Below are 12,864 nucleotides of genomic sequence, written 5' to 3' on the forward strand. Positions count from 1 at the left end.
AGATTTTATCTCTAATGGGCCACACGTCACAACGATGTCGCAAAATTACTGATTTGCAATGTGTTTCATGAAATCTCGGCCTTTAAAATCTTAATGTACAGAGAGAGCGCGCGCGAGAGAGATAATGCGTTCATGGTAAAAGATTTATGTTCTGGGCTACAACAAAGCGAGATATAGGTATATCCGCATAATAAACATGTTAATTTACTTTCAGACCTGCTGCAATTTGATTTTGTCATATGACCTTGTATATGGCGTATATGGGCTCACCCCCATTTCGGACCAAGAAACGATTTTGTTTTATTACGCGTCTCGTTGTGGTCTACCTCGAGGATATAGTTCGTACTTTTCGCTCCTTGTTATCTGCCCCTGATCTGAGAAGTGCGCCGGAGACTGGTCGCCTTGAGTCCAGCCTTCGTACGCGGTTCTGCGGGCATGCCATCTCTCGGAAGGTAGTGGACACCCGCTTGCCGTCCCTGACTCTGCACTGGCGATGGGACAGATACGCGAGTGGGGGCTGCGTTATCAAATACAGCATTGAATGTTACCGCATCGACCTTCCGCTTTACGCAAAGACGATTCGTATCTTCGCCTTGATTTTTCGGTGCTTCGGAAGGCGTTCGTGAGAGATTTGTAAGATACGTATTAAGGAGCACGTCTCAAAGTTGGATACACGTCCTGCAGCATAGAGGATGAGCGATGGGAGATCTTGCTGGCCAGCCCCGCCCTGAAAGACGAACTTCGGCTCATCCACAGGGGCCAGGAGGCTCGGGAAGCGTATGGGAACCTGTGAATAAGGAACCACTCCGACTGAGCTGAAATGGCTCCATCGCAAAAAGAGCTCCTTTGGCTAACAATAAAGTTTATTCTCTTTATTCTCTCTCTCTCCTGCAGACAACTCGCAGGAGGAACAAGCACTGTGTCTGCGTGCTCCATCGAGAACAAAAACAAAAACAAATCTGTTCACAATTAGAAGCTGACGTTTAAACCTCCCCGTTTAGTACGCGCGCAGTATGCGGTTATGCAAAAAGCTCTGCGCCTTCATTTACTCTTTTTTACAGGATCAGCCCCATAGCTGCAACCGTAATGTATGGCGCACGCGCATACATCAGTTTTATTTGTCGCACAGTTGGGTATTTCACCGATGTTTATCCCGAAGAGTGTGTGTAAGCCGAGAGAGAGAGAGAGAGAAAGAATATGGGAGAGGTTCTATTCTACACGAGAGCTCCCTTGGTGCACAAAAAAGGCTTCATTACGCGCAACAATTTCAAAACGACTCGAGGCGCGCACCGCCGGCAAGGAAACGCGGTGCGTCGGGTGTGCGAACTTGGCGGAAGGGGGCGGGGGATGTGCGTGCGACGCCTGGGCAACAATCTTTGCCCGCCACACGTACACTAATTCGTGCGGCTTTCTCCTAACGAGCGTCTCGCCTGTCGACCGTCCGGGCAAACGCCCTGACGCAACGTGGCCATTAAAGCAAACCGGTCCGCGTGTCACCAATGTGAATGGAATACAGGGCCGAGCGATAGGAGCGTCAGACGCGCTCAAGGCGTTGCCACCGTTCCGGGAAGTTGTTGTGAAAACGCGTCACCGCGGGAACCTTGCATGTAGCGCCGCAAAGGCACCGAGAGAAAAGGGGAGAGGGCAACGCCTTCCCGAAGGCCTCCGAAAACAGGGGAGGGCAGGTAGCTCGCCACAAAGTCTTCAAGCGCATTCAGCTGCAAGCAGGCGTCGGTTACACTACTCGAAGTAAGCGCCGAAGAAAAAGCACTCAACTTCACTTTTTGCGAAGCAAGTGAGTAGCAGAGTCTTTGTACACCGGCCGGCTTGTTCACCCGATCGGTGTATCGTCGCTTATGTTGAACGATTTTCGGTGGCGGGAAGAAGCGCCTCGTTTTTGTGGAGATCGAAGACAGCGTTTTGTTGGGCGCGTGCAGAACAATTTCTGACTGAAATTTCTGCATGGCAGAGGAAGATTGTGCACGTCGGGGAATGTTCGTTTTAAAAATCGGCGACTATCACAACAAGGTCTTCCTCTTTCTATTTTTCGAAATAAAATGGTCGAGAATAAGCTGGTCGTCCTTAGCTTACTTGTCAAATATCATAAAGGTCCAAGCCCTTTCTTCGGAGAAGGGCGGTTAAAACGCGAGGCTTCTTTCCACGCAACCTGAGTGAAAGTTAAAGCCCAAAATCCAAACTGCTTTAATCGTGTCGCAAAGGTACAATCGGATAGACGTCGGCTTCGTAACGCCAGGGACGCGGGTTCGATTCCGACCACGGACGTTAACTTGGCTTTCCTGCAGTGTGTTTTGTCGTGACGTTGGACGGCACCAGTGAGGCATAGAAGGCCCCTCTTTAAGAGAGTAGAGCTTAGCTCCAGGAAAAGCTTGTAGCGAGGCAACATAAGCGGCCCACAGCGAAGAAGCGACGACACTGCCACTATTCACATGTTAAGATATCTGCAATAGTGCGCGCCGTACGAGAGCGTCGGCTTTCGTCGCGTGCAGTGCAGCCCCACTGCAGTGCCCAGCTTGTTCACTGTCGGCCGCCACTGTTGGCGCTCTACAAGCTAATTCAAAGTATGAAAAGAAATGTTCGAGTGCAAAGGTGACAGACGCTCCAAGATTTGTGGGCGGTATAGACTAAGCACAAGGTGAAGTATACACGCTTAGTTGCGAGCTTATTCCAGCTTCTTTGTTTTTAAACGAAGAATACGCGGGTGACGAGCGCGTTTTCTAGTGCATAATTTCGCGAGCGTTAAAACCGGGTTCCTACCCACTAGCATAATCCGTACCCACTAGCACGGGGACACGGCTATGCATACATCCCGAGATTCAGGAGTACCGCTGTCATTATCAAGTTTCTCAAGGGGGAGCATACAGGTCTAAACTGTCCTTTTTGGTTGATCTTTTAGCCGCTGCGCTCACGGCAAAAAGGAAATGCGGATGTTCTGCCACCTTAAAGTGGTTTTCTTCCTTGTTTTTGTTTGCTTGGATTTGGCAACGTCTTTGCTTGAGGAAAACTCCGCCGGTAATAAGTTTCAGAGGCCCAGAGGTGGACTAGTCGAAGGAGAACCGGTTACGCTCATCCGTAATGCTGCTCGCTCCGTGAGTCGCCTGTGAGGCCGTCTTATGGATCGCACGTGCCGGGGGTGGGGCGCAAAACAGTCCAAGCCTTCTAATCGCACGAGCGTGTGCACATCGTGCACGAAATGTGTTGTCGCGCCTGGCAGTTGCTGACGATGTGCGGCGGTGGTATAAATGAATAGTCGAAAATGGTCATGGCGCAGCAGTGATGTAAGCGTGGAGCTCGAAAATAAATGGGATTTAAATAACAAATAATGGCAAAGTGGTAAATAGTGGCACTTCTCATAAGCCTAGTCGGCAGGGAGACCGTAGCTGGCAATTTTGCTACAGAGGTTATGGCGAGAGAGATTGGTTCATCTGTGAATTAATTGCAGCACTGCAGTTAACCCCACGCCTTATCTGAACACAATGAATGAATTGTTAGCTAATGGCGTGTCAAACCCCATCGCGAGCACTTTTTTCTATTTTTATGCTTGAAAGTAGGGGAGTCTGCTTGCAACCAAGGCCTGTCTACATCTCTATTTTTTTTCGGAGGGGCCAGTTGGGTGCCTAGAAATGTAGTGTGGCTAAATGAGTATTCAAACGGACGGTAATTAACAGCATTCACAGAAGACGCCTCTTTAATTGCTGTCCCAATCTCTAGACTAGGACCTTGGCAGTAGCCTAGGCTTGGAATATACAAAAAAAAAAGCGTACAAGAGACAAGACTGCCATTGTTCCAAATGCGCCTATATTATCTTAGGCATCCTTCAAGCACGCAAGCATATATGGAAAGAAAGCGCATACTTGATTTTTCCTCCATGTTTCGATTAAATTAAGCCCCTCTTTAGAAGCCTGTTCATTTTAGGTGTCTGTGAAGCCCGTACGACTAATTGCCACGGCTTGAAAAATTTGCACATAGAAGCTACCAAAGTTGTAAAACTGTTGCCACACGAGTATAACAGTGTATTGCTGACGCCCCACGGAATATGCATATCAAAACCAACAAGTCCCCCGTTGGAGCAGTGCCTAACATCTGATATAGAGCCCGGGATGGGTGGAAAGGCTGTGGTAATGCTGTTAATAATACGCAGCCTCCAGCGGAGATTCCCAAAGACGTCAAGGGTCCAGTCGCCGCGCGTCAAGGCCGGTGTCAGCATGCGTCCGAGGCAAGCGCTCTTCCACAAAGGCTAGAAAACAGATCGGCCTTGTCGGTTTAAGGTCGGCGTGGTTCCAGACGACGCCGTTAAGGAAAATAGCTCGTTTATATATACAGGGAGAGTTCGAAAGCTGCAGGGGCAGTGGTTTCCGGCCTTGCTTTGTTAGCGTCGTTAATTGTTATCATATATAGTAGCGGTCAACAACGAACGGTCAGAAAGAAATGAAATGCGAGCGTAGGGATTTGCCTATTCCTTTCCGTCCCCGTGTCAAGCGGTTGTGCTATGACTTGCGTGGTTACAACACGCAGCAAGTGAAATTATACCCTGCGCGAACTGTGCCACTGCTTTATCGCAGGGAATGGAATTTCCCATTTATGTTGCCTTTCTAATGCCAGACTCCCCGTCACCTGTCACTGGATGTGCACTAGGGGGCCTAAAGATAAGTGTGCAGAACTGAGAAGCCCGAGACTTCTAGCAACCCCCTTTTAGGGTCCGTAATGCAACAGCAGGAGAGGGAGATGGGTGCAGTCGTGAAGGTCAAATGTTTAGTGAAAACTCAAACGAGAAAGAAATCAAGAGAAAGAATGGCACGGTCTAGGATGCATTTGGGAAGCACCCGCACATTGTTACAGTAATCTAGCCTATCCCGACGAAAAGGAAAGTCTTCAATCATTGCACCCTTCCGGTGATTTCTTGCGGAACATAAATTTGGCGTCTCACGAACAACTTCGCACGGAGGTTTAGCTTAGCCTGAAAATACGCAGGAAGAGTAACGATAAGCATTGCGCTTAACAGTATCGCGGATTAGCAAGCACACTTTCAACCGATTTCCGATCCCTTCAAGCAAGAACAAGCGAAGTACCGATGCGAAGTACGGGCAACCGATGGACGACACACATGATGGCATCGCAAGGGATGGAAGAGAAGCTGACGAGGGCACCGTGCCAGATGGCGTCACGAGATTGGACAATACGAGGAGAAAGAGGCCCTTCGGCTGACGCAGAATACATGTTGCGTAAGACGACGCTTACGCAAGGTCGGCTACCGGGGCTGGAAGCCGTCGCTCGCTCAGCGGAGGGAATAGGGTGTACCAGCGCCGCAGTGTCACGGAACGGCGGCAACGGTAGCGGGAAAAGGCCTGCAGGGGGGGGGGGGACAACGGCGGCCAATTATGACGATGCTCTTTATACTGCAGCCCCATAGAGCATAAAAAAAAAAAAAGTGTGATGCTCTTGCACTTGAACTACGGAAAACAAAAGCCACGTTTCGTAGCGAAAAAAAAAGCTAAAATTTAGAAAATTTAGTATGGCGTGGTTTTGTATGCACTATTCACTGCATTGCAATTTTAACCAGGGACACTTTCAAGATATCCCGCTCACTATTCGCTGTCCTTGCAAGCGTATTGCCAGCCCTTTTGTGTCCACACCCCTGTCATCAGTGACATCCCTCCCCGCCAATATCACACCTGCAGCCTGGTCAGCCCGTGGTTAGGGAGACTACCCGGTATGGTAGCACCCACCTGGTGCAGCCTCACTGGTAGACGATGAGGTTTGACTAGCGTTTGGGTTTGGGCTAATTGGTTCATCATAAAACAGTGAAACAGCGCTTAAACGAAGACAGTAAATGAAGACAGCGCTCGTGCCTGTGTCTTCTTTTACTGTCTAAGCGCTGTTTCACTGTTTTCCAATGAGGTTATTTTAACATGAATCGTCAGCATTCCAGGCCGGAGTAAAGATTTACGTAAGTGCCACAACTTGTCACTGCGGTAAGACAGAATTATATGAGTAATTGCTTATTATATGAGTAGTAATTTCATGGCCGGATGCCCTTCCTGGAACGAACCCTCCTCCTTTCTGTCCAGGCTGAACAAAAAACCGGGGGGATCGCCTAATGCGCTGCACTTGGGGTCCTGCTTACTCTTCCATAAATATTAAGGACTACGAACTCCGAACGGCACCATTGCCGCTGAAGACAAGCGATTATGCAAGAAAACGGCTAATCAAATGAGGACAATTTTTTACGAGTACCGTGATCCCTCGTTAATGCGAATTCGGATATGTCGAAATATCGGTTAGGGCGAAACTTTTCCTCCCATAGGCGCTATGTATTTGCCCGCCCCCCCTTATCTCGAAACGTTTTTTGCGGGGACCACAGAGGACAAAAGGCAAATAGGGTCTCCGTTCCAACGCTTAGCTCCCACTACGCGCCGGAAGCGGCCCTGAAATGTGCGCGCAGTACGACGCCCATTACGGGAATGCTCTCCGACGCCCACATCGTTGGGATAGTTGTGGACGGCGCAGCTGATCCCGCAGAGGATCAGCTGCGCCGTCTATGAGGAGGAGCCTCCACTATGAGGAGCCTCCACAAGTGCCTACAACGGCAGAAACAAGAAACATGCTGCGCCTGCTTCGTAACAATTAAGGTAGAATGTGGTGGTGGTGACCAAAAATCGATGCCATGCTTTGAACAGCTCGAGAACCCTTTTCTGCGACCAGGTGCGAACGCGAAACAGGAGAGCATCAGGCAGTTCTTTCTTCCGCAATAATAATAATAATTCATTTTTCCTACGAATTATTTTGTCTTTATTACGAAAGCTCCCTGCGCAGTGGAGCTTTTGTTACCAGAACTGTAGCTCTTATTTCGTTGATTTGGCCACAAATTTTCGGCATTACACTTAGCTCGAAACTCCTCTTACCTTTTTTTTAGCGGATTTTACGACCCCGAGTTAGCGAGGGATTACGGTATATTCAATCGTTTGGTTCGTCCGTCCTCCTTTTTTTCCATTTTTCCTTCCACTTTTCTATCCGTGCCGCAACCTCTCTGTACCATATTATAAAGATATTTACAATATGGGTGCATTCCCTTCCTCTGCATACAGTTGAGGTGAACTTAAACTCATTTTCCAAACACTGAAAAAGACCGCTCTCCGGGAATATTATGATGTTTTGAACTCTGACTTTATGATATCTCTCTCTAACCCGAATGTGTGTGTGTACGTGTGCTTTTACGCTTGCCTTAAAGCAGTGCCTAAGTGCCGTTCTGATTAGCATGGCCGTGACTCAATCCCCCATCTCTTGGAGTAGTCACCAGCACGCCACTTCTCAGGATGGCACGTTGCGTACTCGCACTGGCCGGCTTGGCTCTGCTGGCGACGCTCGCCTATGCGGCACCGGCCAAGGAGGAGCCCGCCCAACCGGCCGACCCGTCTGCAGGCGCCACCGGGGGCCTCCTGGACGCCTTCAGATCGGCCGGTGAGCATCCTTCGAGCAGTAGGGCCTTGTACGCGAGCCAGTGTCCCGCCCTTCTTGTCTTTCCCTGAAATGCCGCGAATGGACATGGCCTGAGCAGATAGGTAGACACTTTATCAAGCACGTGACGGCGGTAATGAATCAGTCGCCTCGGTCCGGGCAGCCGCTCAGGGCCCGGATGATGTGAGCCGCCAGTTCCCCCGGTTCTTGGTGGCTTGTTGCTACAGCCAGCCATTCTGGAGTCCTGCGGTTGTGTAGGGTTATGGGGACAGTCCCACGGAAGGCGAATTCGTCGGGTGGAAGGGCCGAGTGGGTGTACACGTTTGTGCCTGTCGTGGAGGCCCAGGAAAGATGCGATGGGTGCTTAGGAGGTCTTGCAGAAGGTCCCCCGGGTGGCTGCTCCATTCCATCCTGCTCGCCTCTTCTCTCATCCAGGCGGACAGCTGCAGCGCGTGGCGGACGGTTTCCCGCTGAGCTTCAACAACGCCGCCTCGCGCTTCCAGACGTGGGCCGAGGGCGCCGGCAGTACCGTCGGCAAGTCGGCCCAGGACGCCTTCCAGTACACGAGGCAGCTCTTCAAGCCGCTGCGCCCGGAAGACGTCCGGCCGCCGTCGGAAACTTCTTCCTCTTCGTAACGTGCCCGCTGATCGCCCCCGATGTCGGGTAAATTTCCCTTAACTCAGGCACAAAGCATCGCTCAACGCTTCCTATGCGCAGGTACGAGACATTTGTTTCGGTGTTTGAATAGCTACGCTCGCAATGGCGCACGGCCAATGAGACGGGAGGTTCTGTTCTTCGTGCTTTGTGTTGTCAGCCTGTATGCGTGGCTTCCGAGCAATAAAGCACTTCTCGTGTTTCATCCAAGTTCGACCTTATTCACTATCCTCCATCACCAGTCGCTACTACCCTTTCGCTTATTTTCAGTTCAAAAGGAGGCTTTGAAGAGCGGCGGCGTTCTTTGCGTGCGAGCGCAACTAATGGCTTCAATAGTTCCACTCTTAACTGCTTGCAAGAGTAGGAGGTGAGTAACAAAGGGCTGCAAAAAGCAACGTGATCAGCGACGACGCAAGGCGCCGGCAGCTCAGCAGTGCTCAGGTCGACCCGATGCAAATCCCCCGCGGACACTGCTGGGGATGACTGCAGCAATGTGGGCTGACATTGCTGGGACGGCAGCGAGGGGCCGAACCAAAAATGCGTTGAGATACAAGGAAATGCCGCAAGCAAAGTTCGCACAGAAACGAAATTCTGAAAAGAAAACGCCCGAGCGACAGGTTCCTACAGTGCGTGCGCATGCACGTTGCGGCAATTCGAATCTTTTCACGAGCGCAGGCTTCCTGCTGGAAGCCATTTTCGTGCTGCAGCTGCCGTTGGTGCAGCGCGCGCCCAAGCAGCAGCCTGCGGGAATATCCCGGGATAGCTTCACCCAAACGCTTTCCAGGAATTCCGGCTCCCTCGTCCCAAACTTTGCTTTGTTGCTGCTACGAGCCACTCTGCAGCAGCTCATATCGGTAATTAATCGCTCCCCGCTGACGATCTCGCTGTTCCGACGTGCCCGGCCTCCGCTCGCTAACCATTTGAGGGAGTTGCGGGGTTCATTTCCCGCCCTGAATGAGAGGGCCGGTTGAGCATCGTTTCAGCGGGATATTCTTCATTACGACCACCGCCGATGAAGGCAAGCCGTTACGCTTGTCGGGCGCTTTACAGCTTGACCGTTTAGCCAGAATTCGGAGATATGGGAGTTATCCTAATGTGAAAAATGACCGCTCCCTTCCTTCTTCGGCCTCTAGTAACGCGAAAGGGAAAATACGCCAGGAGCAAGCAGTTGCCATGCATGGGAGCTTCAGCCGAGCTGCGCTGTATGTCTTCTCTTGGTGCTGATCAGCCACACCCACTGAAACGGAGTTTCATGCCGCGAAACAGTCTAGAGCTGCTGCAACACGATGAGTGCGAACCACGGGCTACCTTAACGTGCCGCTCACCACAGCACCCGTCAAGGCACAAAGAGCGTAAAAATCTGACATGTATGCTGCAACCCTCGCTACCAGTTTTTGTCTGGGAACCATTTATTACCCTGGAAATAATGACCCGTTAACCGAAATACTCGCTGCTGCATGCTTGCGCGGAATGCCCTTTTCGCTGCAAGGCTTTTTTTTTCGGCTACGATATGACTATCGATCGTTGATAAATGGAATAGCGAATTGCGGTTCTAGGTTAACTGCTAGGCAGAAGATGAATTTAACCTCACGTGGAAACCGTGTCGCATTGTATAGCGGTTGTCGAAGCACAAGCCGTCGTAAGCGAGTTGCAAATACACTTCTGTGAAAGTTAACAAGACTCGTTTCCCTAAAGTGATGTCTTGATATGTACTTGTGCTGCTGGGCGTGCAAGATCGCCTTCGGTGCGTGCAAGGCGCTGTCCCGCCGCATCACGTGCGTTGGAAAAGGACGAGACCGGAAGGAAAACATCTTTATTTCAACGCGCCACACAACTACACGCCGTTGTGACGTCGCATTTAGGAGAAACCATGCATCTGTACAGACAGCAGTGAACGATTTAACTTCCTCACCAGTGACAATGAACAGCGCCGTGGACGCATACAAACAGCTGGAAGTCTTGTACAAACTTATGACCCCTTTTACTGACACTATTTACGTTTCAAATAACCACAATATACGCTCAGGGCCACTGCGAGAGCAGCCATTTCTTTTATCTCGACTGCAACGAGAGACACGAACGGGGTACGACGGTGCGCGAGCTGCTTTCTAATTAGCCCCGGTTTCCTGCGGCACCTGACAGTTGGCTCCCATCAGAAATGCAGCCGCAATACATCAACTCCCTCAGAGGTGCGGACATAAATGATGCGGCCCTATAAGCGCCGTCATCAATGTCCAATGGCTTACATCAGGAGAAGCAAAGCCACGCATTGCGGAAGAAAGCCTAGCATGTCGGAACTTTCTCGCTGAACGTCATTAGTCCGTGCCGCGCACGAGAGGGTGACGTCAACGCTCCGTCATTTGTCGCAGACGGAACAGGGTCCACATCGTGTCGAGCCACTTGTGTACAGTCTCTCACCACACTCCGAGCTGCAGGAGCCATTTCCTGCTGCAAAGCAGCGGCGCACAGTGGGAGCACGCGTGCCGAGGGTTGTTCCGTCGGGGCTTCCTTCCGGCCCACGACAGGCAGCGCTGGCAACTTATAATGAACGCATTTGGCCGATGTGCCAGTGTTTATGAACACACAAACAAAACTATCACCCAATCAGAATGAATATGCAGTCGCCGTCGCAGCTATGTATCGTAGGCAAAGCGCAAGGCAGCCACAGGACGAGACAAGAGATGGGACGAGGGCGAGCGCTAACTTCCAACAAAATTTATTTCGAGAAGCAAACGAATATATACCCCGCGCCAAAACAGTGAAAAAATACACAGAATCATCTAGAGATAACACACTTGCCATGCGCGAACATTCTATAGCCTCAGGAATTTGAACTCTTTATCACAAATCGCGAGGGAGGAGGGTGCTGACACATTCCGGCCCCACTCTACAAATCTTTTCCGCTTCAATGATTTTGCGCGTGAGCCTGCTTTTGCTTTTCCCTGTCACAAAGCTTTTCTGAAAATCCGGCTTACAACCCTTTACAACACACGTGCCGCAGTGCAGTGCGAGGAAACCATCCCGACCATTCATGGCATTGCGTGCGTGCTCGCGGAGCCCATCATTTAGACAGCGACCGGTCTGTCCTACATGCTGCTTACCCCAAGAGAGAGGGATCTGGTACACCACATTTTCTGCACATGAAAAAAAATGGATTTTTGTGCTTCTTGGAACATCCTCGGTTTACTTTTGTGTCTGAAGATTTCATCTTGAATAAGGTGGCCAATTCTTTCGGGGCTGAAAAGACTACTTTTACACTGGCACGTGCTCCGATCTTTTTCAGGTTGTGCGATACGCCATGCATATACGGAACCACGGCGAATTTAGGTGGGGTTAATGACGTTTCTTGTGGAAGAGATTGTTTTGACATATGCTTCTTGACCGAAGCTTCCGCTATCGATATCTGTATGTGCGTGGGATAACCAGCATTCGAGAGCCTCAAAGACTGCTCGTTGGAACTATTGACCATTAGGTGGGGGCACGACTTATGTACGGAATGGCGGAAGCAGAGGTTCACAATGCCTCTTTTAACAAGCTTTGAGTGAGCTGAATGGAATGGGAGAAGAGGTTTAACGCTCCTAGGCTGGTACGACCAGCAGGTGCGGTTTTGGTGAAACTTGAAGCTATGTCTAAAAATAGAAGAGTGTTAGACGGCAACTCATGCGCTGGAGAGAGATGCTTAAAACGTTCTCTGATAAAATTGAGAGTGAAAAGAGCGTGTACGTGATTCGCAGGAGCTAGGCTCACAGTCAAGAAAAACCAAATAGTCGTCAACAAATCTAAAAATGAGCAATACGTGCTTGTCATTGAGGTAACAGGAAACGGTTCTGTCCAGTTTCGCTAAAAACAGGTCGCTTAGAATTGGAGCAATGCAGGAACCTACGCAAATCCCCTCCTTTTGGAGGTAGGGCTTTCCATCCCGCTGGATAAATGTCGCTCGCAAATAACCGGATAAAAGTTCCAAGAAACCCCCGCCGACACACCAACATTGTTTTGGAAGGCAATGCACCCAAAATTGTCGATGCATTCTTCAATACAACTAAGAAGCAAGTCATGAGGGATCGAATAATACAGGTCTTTTACATCGATGGAAAATGCGTACATGCTTTGATGAAAACGCGGGGAAACAAAATCTAGAACCTCATCTGAATTTTTGACAAGAAACGGATCGTCTATTGTCAAAAGGCCAAGCTTACTTTGTAAGAACAATGCGACGCACTTCTGCAGTTTTCTGAAATGATTACTCGAAATGGTTTGCTTGTGGGTTTTTGCACTGAAGAAAACTTCTGGAAAGTCTTTTTTAGAGTTAGCCCTGCCGCTAGCCAGTTTTGTGAGGTTAAGCTTTTCGCACAGTTTTTTCACCTCAGATTGTAGCTTCGAAATGACTCCATTCTTATCACATTTGAATACGGAAGAAACAGCTGCGCTTGCTCGTGAATTGAAAATGTTAGTGGAGAGAACTGCAAACCCCCCTCCCTTGTCTGCGGGAAGCACAGCGAGAGCGTTATCCTTGAGGTAGGCCGCGACTTTTTTGAGCGGTAGCCTGGAGTTGTGCTGCTTCGAACGGAGAAGAACGTCGACACCCGCGTAAACACAGCCGCCTTGCTCAGAGTCCGAAGCCCTCCCATAAATTTCACGCACCAGCGACAGCCTTTCAGGAGCCGAAAGCATGGGCTCAACCGCGAACTTTGGTCCAAGTGAGAGTGTCTCTGTCACGTACGCTGGCAAGTTTACAGA

General features: G+C 50.1%; 1 protein-coding gene across 2 annotated transcripts; it reads left to right on the top strand.

Annotated features, from left to right (window-relative positions):
• Positions 1-1,656: 1,656 nt before the first annotated feature.
• LOC144178137 (uncharacterized) lies at positions 1,657-8,332 on the top strand. Of its 2 annotated transcripts, none has more exons than XM_077705701.1 (3): positions 1,657-1,795; positions 7,309-7,476; positions 7,909-8,332. In XM_077705701.1, the coding sequence occupies exons 2-3, from the start codon at positions 7,332-7,334 to the stop codon at positions 8,106-8,108; spliced, it is 345 nt and encodes a 114-aa protein (XP_077561827.1). In that variant the 5' UTR covers positions 1,657-1,795; positions 7,309-7,331; the 3' UTR covers positions 8,109-8,332. The 2 variants fall into 2 exon arrangements, with proteins under 2 accessions (XP_077561827.1, XP_077561826.1); XM_077705700.1 differs by having other exon boundaries at positions 1,662-1,795; positions 7,331-7,476.
• The last annotated feature ends 4,532 nt before the right edge of the window (positions 8,333-12,864 follow it).

Source organism: Haemaphysalis longicornis, unplaced genomic scaffold (assembly GCF_048455015.1).
Source record: "Haemaphysalis longicornis isolate Haplotype H1 unplaced genomic scaffold, Haemaphysalis longicornis Haplotype H1 scaffold_4, whole genome shotgun sequence".
Lineage (NCBI taxonomy): Eukaryota > Metazoa > Arthropoda > Arachnida > Ixodida > Ixodidae > Haemaphysalis > Haemaphysalis longicornis.

Bases quoted from the DNA above. Each gene is read 5' to 3' on its own strand.
- LOC144178137 (XM_077705701.1), top strand. From the start codon at position 7,332: ATGGCACGTTGCGTACTCGCACTGGCCGGCTTGGCTCTGCTGGCGACG. The intron at 7,477-7,908 runs GTGAGCATCCTT...TCTCTCATCCAG, and splicing joins GGACGCCTTCAGATCGGCCG to GCGGACAGCTGCAGCGCGTG.